At 41.5% G+C, this 26,203-nt stretch overlaps 1 protein-coding gene across 9 annotated transcripts in view; it reads left to right on the forward strand.

Annotated features, from left to right (window-relative positions):
- The window catches only part of NRXN3 (neurexin 3), a 1,815,083-nt gene that overhangs the window by 497,022 nt on the left and 1,291,858 nt on the right, over positions 1 to 26,203 (forward strand). For all 9 annotated transcript variants that reach the window (XM_059890636.1, XM_059890635.1, XM_059890634.1 and 6 more), the window contains exon 6: positions 3,789 to 3,950. In XM_059890636.1, coding sequence (XP_059746619.1) covers positions 3,789 to 3,950 — 162 coding nt within the window. The remainder of the gene's footprint in view (positions 1 to 3,788; positions 3,951 to 26,203) is intronic.

Genomic DNA, 26,203 nt, shown 5'->3' on the forward strand with positions numbered 1-26,203 from the left:
TTGGACTGAATTTTGCATCCAAATGCAATTTATTTAAAGAGGAAATACCTCAGAAAAGCAGAGTTGACTTTGCAAAGAGAATCTTTTCAACCCTGAGTCATCTCAGATGATTATTTTTCCCATAAAATACACTTATAACAACTTTTTGAGTTCCCTAGGATACGTTTGAAGGAGTGGGAAGCCCTCGTCTATTTCAATTAAACTTAATCACTTCATGAATATTTGATAGGCTGATGGCAGCCATGTCTGCGTTTTTTGTAAGGGTGAATGGCTTCTGTGGTAAAGATTGACCTGAGGAAATTTTATTGGAATTTCCTTACCAAACGGAGCAGAGCTTTTCCCCTTTCTTCCTTCTTGGTCATCTACTCATGGTTCTGCTTTGGGGCTAAAGTCAGTGAAAGTGTTGGTTTGTTCAGTAGCTTTTAGGTTAAGTAGGGCCAAATTTGGGCTTCCCAGGTGGCCCTAGTGGTAATCCGACAACCAATACAGGAGACATAAGGGATGGAGATTTGATCCCTGGAAAGATCCCCTGGAGGACGAAATGGCAACCCACTCCAGCATTCTTGCCTGGAGAACCCCATGGACAGAGGAGCCTGGTGGGCTACAGTCCATAGGGTCGCAAAGAGTTAGATACAACTAAAGCGACTTAGTGCACAGGGCAAGTTCAGACACTTGATTGAGGGTTCTGAGTAATGGAGAGAATGTGGATTATTTGTTCCAAACCATCACCAGGATTAGCACCAAGGTAGTAAGGAGTTTTTGTGGGGTTTTTTTTTGCTTTGGTTTGGTTTTTGGTCCATGACCTTGAGCCCAAGGTCATGACCATCACAGGACTTGCTTGACGTCGATATGACACTTTAATCAAACCACAAGCATAAAACTGGGTTGCCCGTCTTTATCCACCTCCAGCCCACTAATTTAACATTTGAAAGCTGTGAAGAAGAGACTAATCGTAGGGTTCTGTAATCACTTTTGACCTGCCAGTCCTCTCTGCTACCCATGCAAAAAATTGCTTCAAAGCTTGAAAGACATTCCTAACGAGGAATGAGGGGAGCACGATGCCAACAGCAGGCATTCCAGCAGAGTAAACCAAATAATGGCATCATTGGATAATGACGAAGACTCGAACTATTTTGGCACATTCTAACGACACAGTTCCTGTAACCCAAGAAGGCAGAAAAGAGAAGAAAGTTCCCCTCCTGCCTCACAAAGTCACCCCAAGTCAAGGCAGTTGTGGATCTTTAAATTACCTCTGGAAACGCAGAGTGAGCTACATTATCTGGCCTTCATCTGCCCGATGTGAACAGGAAACATTCTAAGCTCTTTTTGTTCTAGGAGAAAGTCATGATTGTCCACGCATGTAGTCAGAGTCGGATGTGAAAAATAAAAAGTCCCCAAAGTACGGGTATTTTAGCTCTATTTATCGATTTACCGAAGTTCAATGATAAACTTTGGGGGTCTTTTCTTTCAGGAGAGGTGGATTGTATATGTGCTGAGGGTGGGAAGGGCGTGGGGGCAGTGTTCATTCAGAAGAGCCCTTGGAAAGTAAGTATGATGCTACTTCCGACCTGGGTGAGGTCCCGTCTGGTGGTGTTTGGGAGAAGCGGGAGTTACGGACGACAAGGTGGGCTGCAGCTCCTTTCCTGGCTGCGAGCCTGGCGCCAAGGTTTTCCATAGAGTCCTGGTCTCATTGTCTTCCCCCACTCTCTTTTTCTGTGTCGGGTGCCTTTTTTTTGAAAAACTAACCCAAGATCATTCATGCGATGTGTCATTTTACTAACCGACTAATGTACTAACACCCTAACGACTCATCTTTGTTTTTAGTTTTTTTAATTAACAATCGTTCTGTTCACAATTTTTTAATTTCCTTTCTTCCCCCTTTTCCGCAAAGCACTCAGGCATCGGACACGCTATGGTAAACAAACTACATTGTCTGGTAGATATCATTCTTATTGTCTCTTTTTTTGGGTTTGCCGTGTGTTGCCCCCCTTTTCCTCCCCAAACCCCCCTTTTATCCTCTTTAGACTTGTTTCTTTTTTAAATTTTTTGTTGTTGGTGTTGAATGAAATACAAGCCTTTCTTTTTCTTTAAAAAGAAAATGGAAGGGGATGCATCTGTCCTGACAACATTTGGATGACTTTGGTTGGGACAGTTTCCTTTTCTCCACTATTTTTTTTTTTTTCCTAAAAAAATTTTTTTTCTAAATAAATATTCTTTGTTTAGCTAAATTCATTTTGTTTTCTTATTTTGCAACTTCCAAGTTACAGACTAGGGACAACTGAGATTTCTATTGAGGACTTTCTTCTCTCCGTGTCTTCCTACCCCCTCACTCTTCCAACTTTCTTCCTCCCCCACCAACCCCCAAACTCCTGAATCCCCCCTTTTTCATTCCCTTTTGTGTGGCCGTGGCGGCCACAGGTGATCTGGGGAGGAAAGTACTCTGCTTCCTGTGTTCTTCCTTTCCCTTCTTGCTCCTTACTTCCCGCCTCGGCCAAAGGGAGCTCCGCCAATTGTGTTCTCCATCCAAACTCTGCATGGCATGTTCCTGTCTTGTGAATCCCCCATTAGCATCAGAACCTGTCTCCTCATTTTCCTCCTCGCTACTAACAACCTACCAGTCATCAAGCCTACACCACTTTCTTTTCTCTCTCTCTCTCTCTTTTTTTTTTTTTGTCTCCACCCTTCTTCGTTCTCCTCTCATCCTTCATATATTTTGGGGTTGGGTTTGGACTCTTTCTTTTCTTTTTTGTGTTAGTAGGGGAGGTGGCAGGTAGGGGAAAGATGACCCTTTGGTGTTGAGTGTGTTTTCTTCCCTCACTTCCATCTTATTTTTCAGTTGATTTAGCGCATGTAGGTGTGAAGTGGATTTTGGTTCTTTTCTTTCATTCTCTGCACCCGGTCCCATGTCCCTCCCTTCTGTTCTTCTGCCTTCTCTCTTGGCTCCAGATAAGTTCCGCATGGGTGTGTCAGCGTAAGGTGCGTGCATGCTCTGGGGCCTCATCTTTTCTCTGCACCCTCTGCTCCTTTCATGGATGTTGGGTGTATGGGTGCTATTTCTTTCTGGTGGGCATTATTATTATTATTTTGGCTCTCATGCCTCATCATTCCTTTCTTTTTGTTAGCATTGCCTTTTTGGTTTGGGTCATTTCTTCCCTGGGTGGTGGTGATGGCAGTCAAGGGAGGACAGGGGTTGATGTCCTGGGTAGTCCACAGCATGTATCACCCATGACTCATCAAACTCAAGACCCTTTTCCTTCCCTCCCTGAATGCATGTTTGTCAGTGTGGTGTGAGCCCGAAAGGAAACAAATTAAAAAAAAAAAAAAAGAAAAGAAAAAAAGAAACAAAAACCATCAACAACCAAAGACCAACCCCCTAACAAACCCCATCGTCTAATGTCTCCTTTGCTGTTTCTCACGACCACTGTAAATTACAATAGTTCAAAAATAAGCCATCATTTTACCAATGAACCGAGACAAGTGGTGTCGTCTGAGGATAGTTCCATTTTCTAGCCTGACTGAAGAGGGCATTGGGTAGAGCGAGCCGCTCAGCTTGGTAGTTCTGAGAAACTCTCCCGGGGGTCTGCAGGCGAACATTGGAGGCTTGGGCCACAGGGAGGCAGACCAGAAAATGGAACTTGGCTGCACATATCAAAATCAAACCAAAATTAGAAATAATACCTCACCCAAATCTTAAGAAAGTGATGCCACAGGTAGGGCAAGCCCCCGGATTTTGACAGGACCTTAAGGTCATTGTTGGGATTTCTTTTGTCCCTGTGTCCCTCCACCAGGTGACCATCTCTGTGGATGGGATCCTTACCACGACAGGCTACACTCAAGAGGACTACACCATGCTGGGCTCAGATGACTTCTTCTACGTGGGAGGAAGCCCAAGTACCGCTGACTTGCCAGGCTCCCCCGTCAGCAACAACTTCATGGGCTGCCTTAAAGAGGTGAGTTCACCCATTCCGTTTAATACGCTGACTGTCTAAGCACAAGTGAAATTTCCAGTTCAGTGACTGACTCTGTCGTCTGATCTATGAGGTCAAAAGTTGTAGCAGAAAAGACTCTGGACTTGGAAGTGGAGGCCCCGGGTTTTGATCCCAGCTTGGCCCGGTTACAGGACCATGGGTTTGCCACTTAAATACCCTGTGATTCTGTATGCTCATCTAACTAATGAATCACCTGATCCCCACAGGTAGCTGTGTTTTATACATGAAATTAAACAACTCAGATGAAAGGACTTTGAAGTCACGAGGATATAGACCCGTATAAAGTTTGATTTTGTACTTTCGACTCGGCAAGTCAGGAAGCCTTAGCCAAAAGTGGCTCCATTTGCAGCTGTGTGTCTTGTCTAAAACATAACATACGTATTACTTTACCTTTGCTGAGCTTGGTGTTCCCAAGAGTCTCATTATTGAGATCAAGAAAAATTCTTGGAATGTAATATTAAGGCCCAGAAAACTGGTTTTCTTTTTTTTTTCCCTCCTGGAGAGCTAGTAGCAGCTATGAGAAAGCAGTGGGGTTTTGCCATTACTCATTTATTACTATTGTAGCTGATATGTTGAGACCTCTGTCTGAGAGCAAGGGAGCTTGAGTCAAGTGTAAGTTCAATCTCTAAGGTCAATTGTTGAGGCAAAAGAAATCAGACTTGATTTGCTGGATTCTTTCAGCAAACAGTGTCATCAGCACAGGGCACTGCCTTTTCTTTTGTTTAATCTAAGCTAAGCTTGATTGCCTAAGATAGCTATACCATTCCCCTGGGGAAATTCCTTGAGATGCTAACAGTGTTCTTTCTTGTAAATAAAGATCCCTTGTGACATGTTATGAGTCTCCTCTCGGAGCACATGTTTCATTCTTATTCTGGTTACTTGAAATTGGTTGCATATCAGTCACATATGAGACAGCATCATGCATGGACTCGCTCATGCCCCTCAGCTGTGAGCCGTGTTAGAGGGGAATTATGTCCGTCATGTGCGGCATAGAGCAAGTGCATAGTAAGTACGCATTAAATGGATGAACTTATCAAATAATCATTGGGTACCTTTTTTTTTTTTGGCTATAACTAAATATAAAGGCTTTTTGTAAACCATGATCTGCATATTTGAGGAATTTATAATGTGGGAAGAGAGATGAAACTTCTCAGGGAACAGTTACAGTTCAGGACACTGTGTGTGCAGTGCCACAGATGAAATGCTCTAACTGAGCAGAGGAAGTGATACATTTTAGGTGGGAGTCAGTGTTGGAGAAGAAATGGTGTTTGAGCTGGGCCTTGCTGCAATAAACCATGTGTACATTGAGAGGAAGGGGTAAGACAGAGACGTGCCAAAGAGGGGAAAATCCAGGTACAGCTTTGTATTGTTCTTGGTCTGAAGGAGAAATGACAGGAGAGAACTCATAGTATGTTTTCCTCTCTGCTGGGTATGACCTAGCCTTCTGCTGACCACGGGGACCACACAGGTCATTCCTGATGTGGTTGCGGTAGACATAGCTCGCTTCTTCCCTGGGATTTACTTCCATTTGAGGAGGATAAAGGTATAAACTTCTCAGTGACTAATGAACCTTGAAGGAGTCTTAAACACTGTTAAATCACACTCCATTGGAAGTGCCCTCTCATCAGAAATAGATGGCCATGTTCTGTTTCCTCGCTGGTGGCTCAGGAATGAATGAGGCATTGAACACTGTGCAGAGCGCATCCATTTATGTAGTGAAACAGCCCTGAACCACCTGGAGTCTCTCCAGGACAGCATCTGGGGGGTGGCCTCTAGGAATCATCAACCCCCTCCACTGCCGCCCCCCCCACCCCAGAACACAATTATGCTTTTTGAGACAAGGAGACAATTTCCCAACTGCAAATCTATCAGTCAAGAAGGATGCCCCTGAATATTTTGAAACAAGACTCATAAAAGTATGAAGATATCTCCGATGGTTTTATCCATGGAGAGCCTAAAGTAAATAAAATTTACACACACACATACCACTCTCTCCATGTAGAGAGCAGACAGCTTCAAAAGTCTGTGAAAAGTAGCACATAATAGCTTAAAAATTAAAGATAGTTCTGAAAAGCAGTGTCAATGACAGAAATAAAAATAACATCTTTTATTTATGTGTAAATAAAAATATACACATCTTAGCTAGTAGCTAAACAGAACTTAAAGCCAGATCACGTCAGACGGAATTCTAAAACAGTTAAGGAAATGGTAAGCAAAACTAGAACTTAACCTAAATTTTTGGCCCATCTCTCCTTTACATATATGAGATAGTCTTTCTAAGGGACTTGGGAGGCTTTCTCATTTGTCTGAATGTTTTAAACAGATGACTTTGAGTCTCATGAAATCCTAGCATATTATTTCTTTCCATTTAATCATTGAAATTCACTTTTCTGTGGGCAAATGTAGTAAATTCTTGTTCTTGGCATTTCTTCCTGACAGTTTAGTAAACAATAAAAGCTCCCAACTCTGTTGGGACTTTGCTCCTTGATAAATCCCACTTACCCACTTCAACCATTTCCCTTTAGGACAGTCTGCAGTTATTTTCCAACTTCTTCTTCCCTTCTCTCTCTCTTTCTTCCCCTTCCTGTCATCTCTGGCCATTTGTGGTTCTAGGAGCTGGGTGCTTTTATGTGTTTTTGTTTGTTTCAAAACGGGGACCTGGGGAAGACATTATGGGATTTATATTTTGGACCATTGATAGTTTGTAGCACAAAGTTGTTTTTATCTTTGGAACTACACTTACTTTACTCAGAGTTAAGTTCTGGCTCCACACTTGGGTCAAAGCATCTGTGGATTTCACCTGTGTGCACAGCTCCTAATTTGATACCAGTGTAAAAGCATGACATGATCCAATTATTGTGTTCTACTTTGCACGCCCTAGTTATCAATTCAAGGTTTGTATCCACTTAAACATCACAAAATCCATACTTGTTCCTCTTCGTGTTTTTGTGTTTTAATGTGTCTGTCTGTCTTTTGTTCTTGCTGTGTCCACAGCTCCTAGAATGGTTCTTAGCACCTAGTGGGCTCTCAATAAATATTTGCTAAATGAAATCTCATGTTTGTAAGTAAAGAAAAAAAAAAACAAAAACCTCTAGATAAATGCTCTTAGGCACACTTGCCTATGTGACTTTCTTGGAATCATTAAAGAACATCCTGGCATGGCAATAGTTGAATCTTTCAGGAACTTGCCAGCTATCTGATATGAGAGAGATGTTACATAAAAAGACCCAGCATGGCTAAAAGAAATATGTTGGCACCCCTTCTGGGAAGAACAGGATTGAAAAGACTTTGAGGAGGCATCATAGTATAAATGAAAAGAATGCCGAGTTTAAAAATCAGAAAACCTGGTTAGGAATTCCAGCTTTCTTACTTCCTGTATGGCCTGGAGTAAGCCACTGATCTTAATTGAGCCTCAGTCTCCTAACCCATAACATGGAGATAATAAGACGTCTGTTGTGTTCTTAAGAACGAATGGAATAATGTACGTACAAGTGGAACCATACATAAATATACAATGAAGTTTTGCTACAATAATTGTGATTAAGGATTATGTAATGATTCTTATAAAACAGTTTGTGACTATAAATGTAAGCATAAGTGAATATTCATTATCACATGCAGTGTCTGCATTTCCCATATTACCAAGTCACTGTTTGGGGGGAGAACAACTTGATTCTGAGATTCGCCTTACTAAAATTCTCTTATTTTCACTGAAATAGGGATCGTCCATCTCACCCACACTCAGTCTTTACCTAGTCTGTTGCCTTTGGAAATTTCTTTGACACCTATCAATCTCCCTTCTATTAAAATGTGAGCTCCATGAGGACAGAGGCCACATCTGTTCACAGGTGTTTCACGAAACACCTAGAAGAGTTCTTGGCTTAAAATAATGCCTTCAATAAGCATATCTGGAATGAATAATTAATTAATGAGCAGACCTCATGGAGCTCTAAAATCTGAAATTTGGATCCACAGGTATGTGCTGAAAACCTACAATATGCCAAGGATATGCTAAGATACAAAGATGCATCAGAATCCTTACCTCAGGGGACCTCACAGTTAGTGGGGGACACACATATTTTCAAGAAAAAGCATTTAATGCACAAAAAGAGGCATTCCCAGGTGCAGTGGGGCTGCTGAGAAGAACTTAGAATATCACAGGGTTCAGGAAAACTCTGGAGGCAATGATGCCCAAGAAGAAGACAAACAGAAATGAACAGGGAAAAAGTGATGCTCTGGGGTGATGGGGCAACATGAGCAAGGGCCAAGAGACAGCAGATCGTGGTGTCTGGGCAAAGAACTTGCAGACGGTTTGCCAATGTCCAGGAACAAAACACAAGATCTGGAGTTTTGACGAAGTATCAGCAGAGTTAGTTAGGGGCTAAGTCATGCTCTACCCTTGGACTTTAGGTAATGGGGAGCCATGGAAGGATCTGAAGCAATAGAATGACATGGATTAACAGGTTGTCCATCAGGCTTTAAATTCCCTGACAACTGGTTAGTCCTGCTGCTGCTTCTACTTGTTTTATCTTTCTGTCCCAGGGTGCTGAGGAGCAGTCAGAAGGCTAGTCCATTGGCTTTAGCCCTGGGCGAGGAGAGTGAGTCTCTGGATCGTCAGGTTTCTGCAGAAAAGTGCTTCCTTCTGACTCCCATTTCATTTTCCAGTGATCTTCCCTGTCAGGACATATGTTTATCCTTTCCTCTGTCCTTGGCATTCCTGAGCTCTTGTAGGATGAAGCACGGTGCAGGAGAGGAAAGCTAAGTTCAGTGCTGAGTTTCAGGGTCAGCGTCTCTATCATCAGGACCAGGGGGCCAACTCAGGCCCATCAGAGTTTCCTCCTGTGTTGTGGGATCCGGTCCTTTCTACCCCATCCTCAAGCTGTTACCTCTGCACTGGTATATTGCTTCTCCATTTGCCCCTCATTTGCCCAAGGGGAAGCTCATGCACTGCTGAACCCTCTGAGATTAGCCAGTCTAGCTCACTTCTCCTTTCTGACGGCATCTCTAGTGGGGAGGAAGGAAAGCAGGAGAACGGGGGGAAGTTAACACATATTTAAAGGCAAAAGGATTGGGTAGACCATCATTGCGCATATTACATTCCACATCCCTTTGTGATTATTAGCCATTTAAAACTGAATGGGATTTTGCAGCCAGAGATAGTCTCTGAACAGATGATTAATGGTTTAATCTGTAATAACTTTACATTTTATAGAACCCTGATAGGAGTCCACATCTGGTGAGCCAAGCTATTTAAGGCGGTGTTAATTCTGTTAATTGCTATACGTTTATTTGAATTGCTAGCACCTGCGGGCTTTGGGATAATGTGTTTGTTGTTGCTTTTGAAAAAAAAATACTTATTTTATCTAGTCTCACTGTCTTTTGCTGCTATCTATTATTTGATCACAATTTTTCTTCTGGTTTTTCTTTTGTATTGTCCTCTTTTTACTTCCTATACCTTTTCCCCCTACCCCATTCTCATTTTCCTTAACCTTATGCTTCTCAATCTTTTGTTTTGGTATCCTTCATGATTTCTCCGGTGATGCTAAACCATTCTGTCCATAACCAGGTAAATTTAGGCCATGGCATTGGACCTAAAAATTCCCTTTTCCCTAGGGTCAGAAGAGGTTGGAAAATGGGAGGAGGGTTGGCTTTAGGAAGCACAAATCCAGGTTTTGAGTCTTGCCTAGACTTGTTCCTTACCAGCTGCAAGACTCTCAGCATGCTACTCGACTGCTCCCAGACTCAGCTTTTTGTCAGATAATAATAATTCAGGCATTTTTATATCAGATCAGATCAGTCGCTCAGTCGTGTCTGACTCTTGGCGACCCCATGAATCATAGCACGCCAGGCCTACCTGTCCATCACCAACTCCCAGAGTTCATATGGCGGCGGGTGGGGGGGGTCGGGGCGGGGGGGCAAATGTGGTAAAAAGTGGAAGTGCTTAGTAGACTGTAGAGCACTGTGCAAATGCCAATGTAGCTGTTTATGTTATTAAATGAAACCAAACTGATCTGTTTAAGGAATCACTTGCTGCTCTTTGCTGTTTCTGCAACTAATAATAATAATAATAATAATAAAGATAGCAGAAGATGCGAGAGTCCAATTACTTTAATAAAAAGAGCATCTGAATTAGAACCTGGCCACCAGGTCCATTTCTGGTACTGATTAGAAAGCCGTAACTCCTCTGTGGACACCCATGTCTTGATCTGTCAAATGAGGATTGTTATCACTGTCACACCAAACATACCCTACCAAGGAGCCCTTCTAACGTAGAAAGACAAATTGGATAGCAACACATAATTTATTTCTCTCCTGTTCGGAAGATATGCAGAAAATCAGGGTATGGGTTTGGAGGAAAGAAGGCTTTGGCAGAATGGAAGGGCCGATAACAAAAAGGAGACAGAGAGGAACAAGATTCCAACAAGGTAGAAAGAATTAGAGACATGAATCAGAATCTGGGAAACGGGAAGAAAGCAGCAGCAGAAGACACAAAAGAAGAGAAACTGTGTCTCAGAAGCTGTCTATTGTGTTGACCATAGAAATTGCCATTTTCCTGGGTTAAAAAGTCCAACATTGACAATGTCATGTGACCCAGTTTAAGAATAAAAGTTTTGGACTTCCCTGGTGGTCCAGTGGCTAAGAAGCCGCCTGCCAATGCAGCGGACGTGGATTTGATTCCTGGTCCGGGCACATCTCACGTGCTGCGGGCAACTAAGCCCGTGAGCCACACGGACTGAGCTCACACCCGAGCCCACACACCGCAAGGAAGAGCAGCCCCCTCTCGCAGCAACTAGAGGAAGCTGTGCCCACCAAGGAAGACCAAGTGCAGCCAAAATAATCAATAAATACATTGAGAAAAAAGAATGAAAACGTTTTTTAAAAAAGAGAATTAATTGGATCTTCTTGAATTAGGGCTTCCGTGATAGCCCAGTTGGTAAAGAATCTGCCTGCAATGCAGGAGACCCCAATTTGATTCCTGGGTTGGGAAGATCCTCTGGAGAAGGGATAGGCTACCCACTCCAGTGTTCTTGGGCTTCCCTGGTGGCTCAGCTGGTAAAGAATCTGCCTGCAATGCAGGAAACTGGGGTTCAATCCCTGGATTGGGAAGATCCCCTGGAGAAGGGAAAGGCTACCCACTTTCTGGCCTGGAGAATTCCATGGATGGTATAGTCCATGTAGTCGCAAAGAGTTGGACACAACTGAGTGACTTTCACATTCACTGAAAAGAGATTAATTTCTGGATTACCAGAAGCTGAAACGGGCAGGGGAGAGAATGGCATTCAGTGTCACAGAGTAGGAATTGAAACCCTCAGCTACTGAGGATTCATGATGAATGTGGGGCTTATGTCACAGAGGAGCAAGGTGTGAGCACTTAGCCCAGGGTGGCTGTAAGAAAGCAGTGAGAGGCTGAGAAAGAGTATCCAGAGGGTGAGCCTTCCTATACTCAGTACTGCAGCGCTGTCACAAACAGGGAGAGGCTCTTCAGTTAATGCTGGAAGAAAATGTTAAAGGGTGGTTTGCTCCTTATAATTGATGGGCTATTGGTGGAGAACTAAGATAGGAAAAACATTTTTTTAAGAGACCTGATACTCACTTTCCCTCATTTCAATGACCGTTTTCTTGATTTTCATTCTCCCTTATGTTCAGTCCAGTGATTTAATGTCATTGATTCCTTCCTGGCTCCCTTGGTGAGCCTGTGAGCTCCCAGTCCATCAGGAACTTCCATTCCTCTGGCTGTGCTTATTTTGTTCATTGCTGGACACCTAATCCAGTTTGTATCAGGGACAGATATTCAGTTTCAGGACTTTGTATCTTGTAGGGAAGTACTTCTCCTTCTTTTGAGCTGCAACTTGGGATGGTATAGGATTTGAGCTTCTGGCCACCATCTTGCCACCCCGTTGGAACTAAAAATGAAGCTAGAATGGAGCAAAGCAGAGCTAAAAGATGGGGAGAAACTAGGTTCTGGTGTCATTTTTGAGGCCCTGGATAAAACATTGTTCCACCTAGACCATCCCTGACTTTCCAGCCATGGTTGAACACATTCCTTCTTTTGTCTAAACCAGCCTGAGCTCGATTTTCTATCATTTGCAACAGACCTCTAAGTTATGTGAAAGAATTCCTTATTGCTATTTACCCCTGTCTTCTCTGATAAGAAAATAGGTCTTTGGCCAGGAGAAGATTAAGTTAAGAAATTTAATATCAGAGCTTGTTAAGTAGCACCTAATTGCCGTGCATTACTTTAAATTTCTTGACTTAGATGAATGATACAGAGAGAATTTGAAAGTAAGATTTTTGAAATCCAGTTGATAGTTTTTGAGAAACTGTAGAGAATGGAGGAGGTTCCTAATGACGAAAGATGGAAAAAGTGTAGATCCTGCATGCTATGGGCTTATGAGCTTCGGTGGTATCTGAGGAAGATTTTGAATTTCATAATGAACAGAAGATATGAGCCCACAGAAGAAAAAAAGAGAACTGTAGTAATTCACTAAAAACAAACCTAGAAAACTAAACTCACAAACATTATTCAAAATTGTTGCTATCCTTAAAGCTCAGAAAAGTACTGTGGACCTAGCATTACTAAATATCAGCAAGGCATTTGACAATACACTTTGTGATATCCTCATCAACAAGATGGGGAAAAGGGATTGGATATAAGAGCTATTCAGTAAAGGAGTAACTCTTTAAATAAACAACTGAATCCTGATGAATGGGTCTTACATTCACTGGGTGAATGCCCAGTGCTTTGTCTTACTCAGCATTTATATTAGGAGCTTGAGGGAAGGTAGGAGAGAATGCTCATCAACCGTGCCAGTGGCACGGAGCTGAGAAGGATAGAAGTTATTTGCCTATGTGTTCTGAGTCTGAATTAATAAAAGTGTGAAAACAAAAGAGATTACGGCTCTATAGTATAATTGATTGGCTGAGAGAGTAGAGTCTGTAGCTAGGGTTCTGATCCCACTAGCTGTGGCATGCTGGGCAAGTTCCTTAACCCTCTTTGCACTTTACTTATTTTTTGAGTGGGGAGAATATACCTACTTGATAGGGTTCTTGTAAGTATTGACTGAGATGATAATCGTAAAATCCTTAGCACCATGCCTGGCATACAGAGAATGTTGGGTAAGTTGCATTTATCAGCATCATTGTGATCAACATTGTGTGACAATGTGGTTACTGGGAATATTTCTCTGCAGTTCCAGATGATAAGCACTTAAATGTTTAGCTGACTAATTGACAGATTAGAGCGTGTTTAGAGCTGAGCTATGAAAAAGATAACAGTGTACTCAAGAGTCTGACATCAAAACGAGTTGACTGATGGATCCAGAAACACTTAACCTGAGGGAAGGATGCCTGAGCCCATGGGTTGAGAGCTGTCTTCATACTCGAAGGACTGTCTTATGGATGTGGATTTAAATGTGGTTCATATATCCTTAGGCAGAAGCATTAGGGCAAGTGAGTGGAAGCTGGTACTAAATACAAGGCAATCATTTCAATGAGAGCTAGTCAAAGCTACTTTTAAAATAATGTTTTCTCTCTTACTCAAGGCATCCAAGCAAAGCACCAAACGAGTAGCCAGTCTTGATTTTTCTAGCTTCCTTCTAAACATAAGATTCTATATACATACATATATATAGCCACTAATTTTTAGCTTCTGTTCCCTTTAGGCCACTGTGATGACCTGTATTGAGTATTGTGTAGAGTTCCCTGTGCTATACAGTAGGTTCTTATTACTTATCTGTTTTATATGTAGTAGTGTTTATATGTCAATTCCAGTACTCCAATTTATCCCCCATTTCCCCCCTTGGTGGGCTCCCCTTGTGGCTCAGCTGGTAAAGAATCCAACCTGCAATGCAGGAGACCTGCGTTCGATCCCTGGGTTGGGAAGATCCCCTGGAGAAGGGAAATACTCTGGCCTGGAGAATTGTATGGGCTGTATAGTCCATGGCGTCACAGAGTCAGACACTTTCCCCCTTGGCACCTAGGAGTTTAGTTTCTACATCTGTGACTCTGTTTCTGTTTTATAAATAGGTTCCTTTTTACTGTTATTTGTAGATTCCACATATAAATGATGTCATGTGATATTTGTCCTTTTATGTCTGACTTTCTTCAACTCAGTATGACAATATGTGTATCAAATTATTATATTGTACATTTTAAGCTTATACAGCATTAAATATCAATCATATCTCAGTAATGCAATTCCTGAAAAATATTTAAAAAATCCCCCAAACTCACATAAGATCCTATAGCTCTATAGAAAGTGAGCCTTCTGAAAAGAATGAGACTAATTAGACCAGATTGACTGAAGACTTTCCTGATTAATCTCCAAAGCAGTTGACTACACGTGTCCCACAGAGACTCAGTGTTGCCCTTGTGGTAGGATTTGAGGTTCCCAGCCACTGTCATCATTTATTAGTCACTTACAATTATTTCTCTTTCCTCAGACCTTCCTGGGCATCATCTCCGTAACCATGATAACCACAGCAATTATAATCATAATAACAATAAAGAAAAACAGTTACTGAGCACTTAACAATGTGAATGCCTGTGAAGTATGGGTCTTTGTGGTTAAGTGCTTTGTATATATTTCCTAATTTAATCCTCACAACAAACTTCTGAGGTGGATTCTGTTCTCATTGCTAATTTGATTGGAAAGATAATGGGTGCTTGGTCCAGGGTCCCTCCTTTAGCAAGGCTTGGAGCTGAGATCTAAACACTGTTGCTTTCTGGACTCCTACTTTCTCGTCTCTACCAACTCAGTCGAGAGACTTGGTGAAGAAGGAAAAGAAAAGGCTTTTCAGGAAAAGGTTGGTAATTCTGCGGCTCACCCCACTCTAGGGAATGGCCTCTCACTTCTCTTTAGAGGCTTCACTTCAGAGGAGAGAGAGGTCATGTAATTTGGCAAAAACGTCTTGCTGGGAGACTGGACACAATTGCCTATTTCTTTTACCTTGCCACTGATTGTTCTGAGCAGAAGGCAGTTTTTGCTTGATTTCCAACTCTGACTGGACAAATTGATATCGCTTAACCTGTTAATGGAGGAATGATTTTCATTATGGGACATGAGTGGGAAGTGGCTCCTCTTGGCATAAACGCCAAGCGACGGAACACCTTTGTCTTGAGATGGGAGCACGTCTGTCCTTTTATTCCTTCCTAATATGTTCTGTGAAGTTGGACTTATTTGCTTCCAATGCCCTCAGAAAGCCAGAATGAGGAGCTTTTTAGGCTTATGATGAATTTTCAGGCTGATTCTGGGCATCTCTCATTTAGTTTTGCCATTTTTTTTTTTTTCCCCTCTTCAGGATAAATTCAGTGGAACTCATTGCTTTCTAAAAATGTCACTTATTTACAGCAAATGTAATCTACCACAACATTCCCACTGAGACAAAATCTCTTGTGTCTTCAAATGCCTCAGAGGAGACAGAAAAAGTAGTCTTTGTACACATACACCTACAGGGATAAAGTCATCATTGAGCTTATTAATTAGCTAATGCTTTTTAAAATTGCTTTGCAAACGCTGAAATGACTCTGACATTAACATTACGTGCTTTTGTAACCTCGTGTTCCAATCCCCCATATGGACAGAATGCCACGACTATTTTCTGCATAAATTTCAAGAGAGGTAGTGGGACACATTTTCTATTTGGCACATCAGTGGCGATGCAGCGGGATGCACGCCAATTATTGACCAATAAAATTCTCCATCTTCCCCCTCCTCCAGCTTCTCCCTCACAGCCAGTACCCACAGATGGTCCATCTCATACACTGGGGAGAAAATGGGAATGCTTTCACTTTTGCTTGGTCAGTTCCTCTCTCTCCACTTGTAGATTTACCTTCAAAGATAGTGGCTCAGTTGGTAAAGAATCCGCCTGCAATGCGGGAGACCTGGGTTCTATCCCTGAGTTGGGAAGATCCCATGGAGAAGGGAAACACTACCCACTCCAGTATTCTGGCCTGGAGAATTCCATGGACTGTACAGTCCATAGGGTCACAAAGGGTTGGACATGACTGAACGACTTTCACTTCGCTTCACGGCAAAGATAGTCATCCCTACCTTCTCTTCTCCTGTCTTATAGGATGAGCTCTCCTTTTCTCTGAGTGTAACTGCTGTTCTCTTCTGCCTCTTTTGAGATTTAGCCCTTTTAGGGAATCTCTCCCTTTTGGTTACCTTAGCTCTTCTCTACACCTTTTTTCTATTCCCTCAACTAGATACATGCTCAAAATCATTTTCTTGATCCTGTCTCCTGCTGAACCTGTACCTTAGCTCATTCCCTGTTACAAGCAAAAACTTCTTAGGAAAATTGCATATGTGTTCCACCTTCTCTACCTTTTGGTTACTCTATACCCTCTACAAGTGCATGCCGTACACTGAAGCACTACACTTGTCCGAAACACTTGAGCAGAATTATCTCTGGCTTTGTCTTGCTTAAGCTAGGAACACTTTACTGTATGATCTATGATGCTCAGTTCTTAATTGCATTGTGTTCTAAGTGCTATTATACTTTATACTACATTGTATTGTATTTTAATGATCCTCTGCTTGTAAGTTTCCCCAATAGTATGAGCTTCTGGAAGGCAAGGACTAGGATTTCTACAGATTGAGTACTCACTGTAGCATTAGACATAGGTCCTGGCACATGAGTATCTGGAAAATATTCTTCAAAAAATAGATATTTGTGAATATTAGTAATAACACTATTGCTTTACATTTGCAATGTCTGCTATATCCATTTTCTCAACAGTGTATCATTCACTCACTTTTTCGTGACTGCAGTAAATACTCATGGAGTGCTCCAAGTGTTGGAGTTTGTGGTAAATGAGACCCTGTATGAGATCCCTGAGCTAATTAAGATACTTTAATGATATGTGGTATGAAGTAAGTAAAAGAGAATGTGATTGGACATCAGGCTTCTCTTCAAAGGTCCAAGCTAGACAGTATCAACATATCAAGCTTACCTCCACCTCGGGGTCTTCATGAGTGGCAAGGAGATCGGGTCTCTGTTTTTAGACTGAGTGGTTAGTGAAGGACTCCCTGAGGAGGTGACAATTAAGCTGGGACCGAGGATGCAGGAAAGAGCCACACAAAGATCTTCGAGAGGCTCTTTCAGTCTAAGGAAGCTGTGAGAATGAAAAGGACTCCAGGGAAGTAGAGGGCTGTGTGTTGCAGGCATGGCAGGGATACTGATACAGAAAGCAAACTAGCGGTTACCAGAGGGCAGCGGAGAAGGTTTGGGGCAAGTTAGGAATATTGCTTAAGAGATACAAACCACAATGTATAAAGTAGATAAGAAATAAGGATATATTGTACCGTGCAGGGAGGGTTGTAGCCACTCTCTTTTAATGACTTTCAGTGGAGTGTGTAATCTGTATAAATACTGAATCATTATGCTATATACTTGAAGCTAGAATAGTTTTGTAAATAAAATACACTTCAATTAAAAAAGAGAAGTAATAAGGCAACCACTGTGACTGTGTCTCAGAGAGAGGTGGGGAGAGGACAAAGTGTTTGTGATTAGACATCAGGCTTCTCTTCAAAGGTCTAAGCCAGGCAATATCAACAGATCGAGCTTACCTGCACCTTGGGGTCTTCGTTTGCTGTTTGTCTCCTGTCTAGGTTGACTTTCTGTCTCCCTTTACTCAGGAAAGCAGGGTGTCTCTCCAGGTTTCTGAGCTCACCTGTGCAGAATGTCTCCTCTCCTGTCACCACCTGGCATTTGCTGTTATTCCCCCTTTCTCTTGTTCCTTTGACCTTTGCCCGTCTATTTGTTTTTCCTTTGCAGGCTACAAACATGTGCTGCTCTAGCCTATCCTTGCACGAAACCCTTGCCTTTACTTGTACCTTCGTAAACTCAGAGAAAGCATATTTCTTTCCCAGAGATTGTAGGTAAGGAGAAAAAACATAGAATGGCTTTGAGATTTGAGAAAGGACTGATGATTGTGGCTCAGGTCCTGAGCTCCTTATTGCCAAATTCAGACTTAAATTGAAGAAAGTAGGGAAAACCACTAGACCATTCAGGTATGACCTAAATCCAAATCCCTTACAATTATACAGTGGAAGTGACAAATAGATTCAAGGGATTAGATCTGATAGACAGAGTGTCTGAAGAACTATGGACAGAGGTTTGTGACATCGTACAGGAGGCAGGGATCAAGATGATCCCTGAGAAAAAGAAGTACAAAAAGGCAAAATGGTTGTCTGAAGAGGCCTTACAAATAGTTGAGAAAAGAGAGAAGCTAAAGGCAAAGGAAAAAAGGAAAGATATACCCACTTGAACGCAGAGTTCCAAAGAGTAGCAAGGAGAGATAAGAAAGCCTTCCTCACTGATCACTGCAAAGAAATAGAGGGAAACAGTAGAATGGGAAAGACTAGAGATCTCTTCAAGAAAATGAGAGATTCCAAGGGAATATTTCATTCAGAGATGGGCTCAATAAAGTACAGAAATGGTATGGACCTAACAGAAGCAGAAGATATTAAGAAGAGATGGCAAGAATACACATAAGAACTGTACAAAAAAGATTTTCACGACCCAGATAATCATGATGGTGTGATCACTGACCTAGAGCCTGACATCCTGGAATGGGAAGTCAAGTGGGCCTTAGAAAGCATCACTATGAACAAAGCTAGTGGAGGTGATGGAATTCCAGTTGAGCTATTCCAAATCCTGAAAGAGGATGCTGTAAAAGTGCTGCACTCAATATGCCAGCAAGTTTGGAAAACTCAGCAGTGGCCACAGGACTGGAAAAGGTCAGTTTTCATTACAATCTCAAAGGCAATGTCAAACAATGTTCGAACTACCACACAATTGCACTCATCTCACACGCTAGCAAAGTAATGCTCAAAATTATCTAAGCCAGGCTTCAACAGTACGTGAACTATGAACCTCTAGGTGTTCAAGCTGGATTTAGAAAAGGCAGAGGGGCCAGAAATCAAATTGCAAACATCCACTGGATCATCAAAAAAGCAAGAGAGTTCCAGAAAAACATCTACTTCTGTTTTATTGACTATGCCAAAGCCTTTGACTGTGTGGATCACAACAAACTGGAAAATTCTGAAAGAGATGGGAATTCCAGCCCACCTGACTTGCCTCCTGAGAAATTTGTGTGCTGGTCAAGAAGCAACAGTTAGAACTGGACATGGAAAAATGGACTGGTTCCAAATAGGGAAAGGTATACGTCAAGGCTGTATACTGTCACCCTGCTTATTTAACTTCTATGCAGAGTACATCATGTGAAATGCCAGGCTGGATGAAGCACAAGCTGGAATCAAGATTGCCAGGAGAAATATCAGTAACCTCAGATATGCAGGTGACACCACCCTTGTTGGCAAAAAGTGAAGAACTAAAGAGCCTCTTGATAAAAGTGAAAGAGGAGAGTTGGCTTAAAACTCAACATTCAAAAATGAAGATCATGGCATCCAGTCCCATCCCTTCATGCAAATAGATGGGGAAAGAATGGAAACCATGAAAGATTTTATTTTGGGGGGGCTCCAAAATCACTGCAGATGGTGACTGCATCCATGAAATTAAAAGACACTTGCTCCTTGGAAGAAAAGTTATGACTAACCTATACAGCAAGTTAAAAAGCAGAAACATTACTTTACCAACAAAGGTCCATCTAGTCAAAGCTATGGTTTTTCCAGTAGTCACGTAGGCATGTGAGATTTGGATTATAAAGAAAGCTGAGTGCCGAAGAATTGATGCTTTTGAACTGTGGTGTTGGAGAAGACTCTTGAGAGTCCCTTGGACTGCACGGAGATCCAACCAGTCCATTCTAAAGGAAATCAGTCCTGAATATTCATTGGAAAGACTGATGCTGAAGCTGAAACTCCAGTACTTTGGCTACCTGATATGAAGAACTGGCTCATTTGAAAAGACCCTGTTGCTGGGAAAGATTGAAGGCAGGAGGAGAAGGGGACGACAGAGGATGAGATGGTTGGATGGCGTCACCGACTCAATGGACATGAATGAGCAGGGTCTGGGAGTTGGTGATGGACAGGGAAGCCTGGTGTGCTATAGTCCATGGGGTCACAAAGAGTCGGACGTGACTGAAGTGAACTGATGAGAAAACTCACATGGATGACCCATGTCCTCACTACACTAGAGGCAGGTCACAGTGTATTAAGTGTGAGAAGAATGCATGGTTATATATAATCCAGTAGGTTTAGAATAGCTGACACTACTGTCATCAGAGTGAAGTTGCTCAGTTGTGTCTGACTCTTTGCGACCCCATGCACTATGGCCTACCAGGCTCCTCCATCCATGGGATTTTCCAAGCAAGGGTACTTGAATGGATTTCCATTTCCTTCTCCAGGGGATCTTCCTGACGTAGGGATTGAACCCAGGTCTCCCACATTGCAGGCAGATGCTTTACCATCTAAGCCACCAGGGAAGCAACAGCCCTTCACTCAAATTGGAAACATCTGGGTGAATCCTGATCTTTCCTTCCCACTCCCCTTCTTCTCTCTGCTCTCATGGCATCAGCCAGAAATCCCACTGACACTCCCCGTGTGCTATTTCTCATTCACTTCTTTCCTTTCTGGGTGGTTGGCTCCCTCCTTTCCCCCTGCCCTTGCCCATTGTCATGGTGTCATAAGGAGTCTTCCCACCTCTGGTCTCTCTGCCGGTTTCTAATAGCCCGCATCCTGCCCCACCGTGTCTTCTCTGCTGCACATCAGCAACATCCACTGCCCACTGAGAGCCCGTGTTCTCCAGCTGCCCGCTCACAGCCTTCTGTAGTCTGGCTTCAACTTTCTTACCTCTGCTTCATACCTCCTCTCCCTGCCGAACCAGAGTGACTAGTACATGTTATTCAGAATATATGTTTTGAGTTCTTGCTTCTAAAACTTCTATATTTGGATCTCCTAGTCAAGGATTTCACCTTTTATCTCTGCCATCTGACTCTTACGCATTCTTCCAGGACTCAATTCATGGTTGCCTGCTTGACCAGTCACCTTGGTCAGCAGTGTTATTTCTCACTTCTGAATTCTCCGCGTGTGTATATGATATGTATATGCCATCTGCATATGTATATATGGTATGTCATGTGAGAGCTCAGACTTTGGAGGCACACTTCCAGGCTTTAAATTTCTGTTCTGCCACTCACTATCTACGTGTCCTTGGACAAGTCAGTTAGCTTCTCTGCGACTCAGTTTCTCCATCTATATGCTTTTTAATTGACATATAATTGATTTGCCATGTTGTGTTAGTTTCTGGTGTACAGCAAAATGATTTAGTTATATGTATATACGTATATATATATATATAAAATATATTCTTTTCCGTTATGGTATATTATAGGTTAATGAATACGGTTCCTTGTGCTATACAGTAGGACCTTGTTGTTTATCTCTTTTATATGCTGTAGTTTGTATCTGCTAAACCCAAAGTCCTAATTTATCCCTCCCATGCCCTCTTTCTCCTTTGGTAACCATAGGTTTGTTTTCTGTGTCTATGAGTCTCTTTTCTGTTTTGTAAATAAGGTCATTTGTGTCGTGTTTTAGATTCCATATATAAGTGATAACATGGTGTTTGTCTTTCTCTTTCTGACTTACTTCCCTTACTATGATAACCTCTAGGTCCAGCCATATTGGTATAAATGGCCTTATTTCATTATTTTTATGGCTGAGTAGTGTTCCATTTTGTATGTATACCATATCTTCTTTCTCTTTTCATCTATCAGTGGGCATTGGTGTTGATTCCATCTTTTGGGTATCGTGAGTCATGCTGCTACGAACAATGGAGTGTGTGTATCTTTTTGAATTACGTTTTTCTCCAGTTTTATGCCCAGGAGTGGGATTGCTGGATTATATGGTAGATGTATTTTTAGTTTTTTAAGGAACCTTCTTACTGTTTAGTATTAGTAGTTGCACCGATTTCAGTTCCCACCAAGAGTGTAGGAGTGTTCACTTTTTTTCTCACATCCTCTCAGCATTTGTTATTTGTAGACTATTTAATGATGGACATAAAATGGATTTTTTAATAGTACCTACCTCATAGAATTTTTATGAGAATCAAATGAAGTGATACAATACCAGTACATCATAAGTGCTCAGTAAATATTGGCTATTATTGCCATGTATTTGGTCCTTAAAATGCCCTGCATTTGTTAACTTTTCTGGCAGACATATAATTCCTTTGAGACAGAGAGGTTTTTGTAGTTTCAGCAGTAAAGTTTATACTGTAGGTTTATTCATTAAAGAGAGTAGGAAGTAATATATATCCCTTGAATGGATTTCTTGATTGACTGTAAGGAAGTTGCTTTTTCTCCATACCACAGTTTGATTCCAATTAAAATGATCCCATCTGCAAAATGAAGATAATAATTTCTTCTCTATAGGTAGTGCAAAAAGCAACTTTCATTCAATAAAAGGTATGCACATGTATGGTATATGAATTCAGTGATCTCACATTTTTTGAATTGCTGGTAATCAAATGATATTGTGATGGTATTAGCATGCTTTTTAATTCATAGACAGTTTTAACGAAACAGTTCTGGAAGTTGATGTTTAAAATGTTAAAGGAAATAAAACTTACAACATCAGATATTAGCTTGATGCTCACTAAAGTCCCTTTCAAGTCTAAAATTCATATAAATTATTAATTGCTTTAAAATGTCTTACAATCCCTCAGTTACCATTAAAGGACTGATTAGATGAGCCTCTGTTATGTTCCAGGCATAGTGTCTGGACAAAGTGAACTGGGCACACATCCTTCCTTGGGAGATCTTTGAGTTCAGAGGTTGGCAGCCTTTTCTGCAGAGGGCCAGGTCAATGGTTCTCCATTGGTGGCAGTTTTGACCACAGGGAACATTTGGCGGTGTCTGGAGACACTTGGGGTTGGTAAGAGTGAGGGAATAGATGGAGTGAAGCAAAGGGGTAGTGAAGTGATAGAGTTGTAATGCTACTGGCATTTAATAGGTGGAGGCCAAGACTTACGTTACCCATCCTGCCACACAGAGGACAGTCCTTCTATGGCAAAGAAGTGTCCAACCCAGAGCCTCAATAGCGCTAACATGGAGACTCTGGACCAGATAATAAATAGTAAGTAGGTAGTAAAGATATGGTTTTGTGGCCCAGGGGTCTCTGTCACAGCTACTGAATTCTGCCTTTGTACCAGGATAGCTACAAATAATAGGTAAACGAATGGGTAAGTCTGTATTCCAATAAACTTTCTTTACATAAGAAAGTAGAGAGTGGGTTGGATTTTGCCCTAGGACAGTAGTTTATTGTCCCCTGCTCTAGGTGACATGGTAAACAAAACCATGTAATTATAATATATTAAGCTGTGTGGTGCAAGTTTTCACAGGTTTATAGTAAAGCTAAAAATATGGGCAGTTTGCCTAACCTGAGATATTAGAGATGGTTTCTTGAAGGAGAAAGACTATAACAAAATTTTTTGTTTGTTTGTTTTCTTGAGTGGAAGTGGGAAATTGAAAATGTTAGTCACTCATTCACGTCCAACGCTTTGCAACCCCATTTACTGTAGCCCACCAGGCTCCTCTGTCCATGGGATTCTCCAAGCAAGAATACTGGAGTGGGCTGCCATTACCTTCTCTGGGATATCTTCCTGATCGAACCCAGGTCTCCTGCATTGCAGGCAGATTTTTTACCATCTGAGCCAACAGGGAAGCCCCAGAAGAGGGAATAGCATCAGCAAAGGCATAAAAATGTGAAACGTGGAATAGTGTGGCGAGTGTGGGAAACTATTAATAAGAATAAAGGAAGTAGGAGAGGCAGGAATAGCAATACTAGCAGCTCACACATAGTAGGTGTTACTGTGTGCCAGGAACTCGTAGTATTTCACATGTGTTGATTCCTCTAGAAACAGAGCTCATTGTGGCTGGGGTGATAAGATTAGGTTGAAGACGTGAGTATGTTCTGGAGCTAGGATTTTATTCAACACTTGGATAAAACTAAGAATGAGAAAAGCACCACGGAAGCGATTAGTAAGACTTCTCAAATTGATTGAACCTTAAGAGTCAGAATAGAGAGAGGTCACAAGTTTCTGGTTTGGTGAGATTAATAGAATATAGAAGTACTGGGGGAGAGGTAAGCTTAATGGGGAAAATGGTAAGTTTAATGTTGAACGTGTTGGAGATATTTGTATTCTCTGGAGTTCACAGTTAAGTTCAGACAGTTGGAGCTATAAGTGTAACATTATTTAAAATTGATGAACTCAGGTAAGAAAGCACGTCAAATAGAACAATGGATTAAAAATATGAAAGAATCCTGAGGGTCATTAGTATTTAAAAAAAAAAGTGGATTTAAAGGAAAAATCAGGGAGGTAGGAGAAGAATCTGAGAAAGTGATATCATGTATGGCAATAAGAAGAAAGTTTCCAGGACTTAGTGCCAAAGCGAGCACTGGGAAGTTGAGAACCGAAAGGGACATTTAGAACTGAAAGGGCCATTGTAGCTGAGAATTCAGAGTTCGAGGGTAATTTTATTTTGGTTTTGAATCAGTAATACTTAATCGTTTTGAAATTCAAAGGCAAAAAAACCAGTACAAGTGGAGAAGCTAAAGATATAAAAAACATAAATGTTGAAGCAATATTCCAGGAGAGAATTCCAAACTTTTCTTAAGTATTCATTAAGTAAAGTATGTACAAGAAATCTTATGGAGAAATACTTTGTGGGCTTATTTTGAGTTGCGATACATTTTTTAAAAAATGCATTTTATGAAATCTTTCAACAATTTATATTTTGTAGTTACAGTCTCCTTCCCCCTAATTGATTAGATCTACCATTAGATTTTACTGAAGTTGTGGGCTTGAGGGACTCAATATCTATGTGCTATAATAAAATTTAAAAGCCACAATTGTAGAACAGCAAAACTTCGGGGATATTATTATGTGATTAGCAAATAGGACACCAACGTCATGGATGTGAAATTTTAAGACATCAAAAATTACGTAGAGCACAGTGTCAGTTTAGTTGAGTTCAATTCACTTTAAGTCTTTCGTTGAATGCCATGCATTTTTATTAACAGTGATGTGACAGAATGTTTTGCTCTCAAACAGCTTGCCATCTTATCTGTTTTGTATGTTTATTGCACAAAGAATTTACAGCAACTAAATGTGTAGTTGATGGGATAAGATTTACATACACAAAAGCACTTGAATTCTAATCGAGAAGAAATGTAATGAAATGCTGTTATCACATGTAGAATCAGTGGTGCAAGCTCTGTGTATTTTCAGGAAGGGAGAGGCTAGAATGTACTGGAATACTGGAAGGTAAATCATCTCCGTTTACCAGCTTGTGTGATGTTCTTCTCTGGAGAGAATTGAGTTAACTAAAGTACTTTTCTAACAGAAAAACAACAGTGATAGAGAACCAAGGGGTGACCCAAGCTACCTTGGCTCCTCGAGGACAGACTGTGTCTTACCTGTGTGTTCCCCTGGGGCAGGGCGCCATGGCTACCATGCATTAAGTGCATTGATGACCTTTGGCCATTGGATTAGTGCCTCAGAGGCAGGTTGGACCGTGTGCTTTGTGGATGCTCTCCAAATAATTGTGCTAATGACAAAGAGCTTAAAGATCAAGAGAAAGTGAATTGTGAAAACTCCATCTGTAGAGGACTGGGAGTGAAAATGTCTTTGTAGAAGAAGAGAAGGCTAAGTGTTGGATTCATTATCAAGTGGGAGTTGGCCACACCCACTGGGTTCTTTCCTCTTTTATAACAGCACTGGTTCATAAAAATGTGCTTTCTGTATGAATTGTGCTGTCAGTTGTGTCCCACTCTTTGCCACCCCATGGACTGTAGCTCACCCCATGACTGTAACTCATCAGACTTCTCTGTCCATGCGACTTTCCAGGCAAGAATATTGAAGTCAGTTGCCATTTCTTACTCTTGGGGGTCTTCCAGACCCTGGGATTGAACCAACGTCTCTTGTTTCTCCTACATTAGCAGGGTGATTCTGGGAAGCCTCAGAATCTATAGAATGAATGAACCAGTTCTAGCTTAAGATGGACAGATAAAAAATAAAGGCCCAGTAATTCCACCATAGCAGTTTCTTATGAAAGAAATTTAAAGTTAAGGTAAAAGTGAAAGTCGCTCAGTCATGTCCGACTCTTTGAGACCCTAGGGACTATATAGTCCATGGAATTCTCCAGGGCAGAATACTGGAGTGGGTAGCCTTTCCCTTCTCCAAAGGTTAAGGTAACATTTTGTTTAAAAAATCTAATGAAATCCGTAAGACTTTTCGTTCTCACCTCTAAGG

This window comes from Bos taurus, chromosome 10 (genome assembly GCF_002263795.3).
Source record: "Bos taurus isolate L1 Dominette 01449 registration number 42190680 breed Hereford chromosome 10, ARS-UCD2.0, whole genome shotgun sequence".
NCBI lineage: Eukaryota > Metazoa > Chordata > Mammalia > Artiodactyla > Bovidae > Bos > Bos taurus.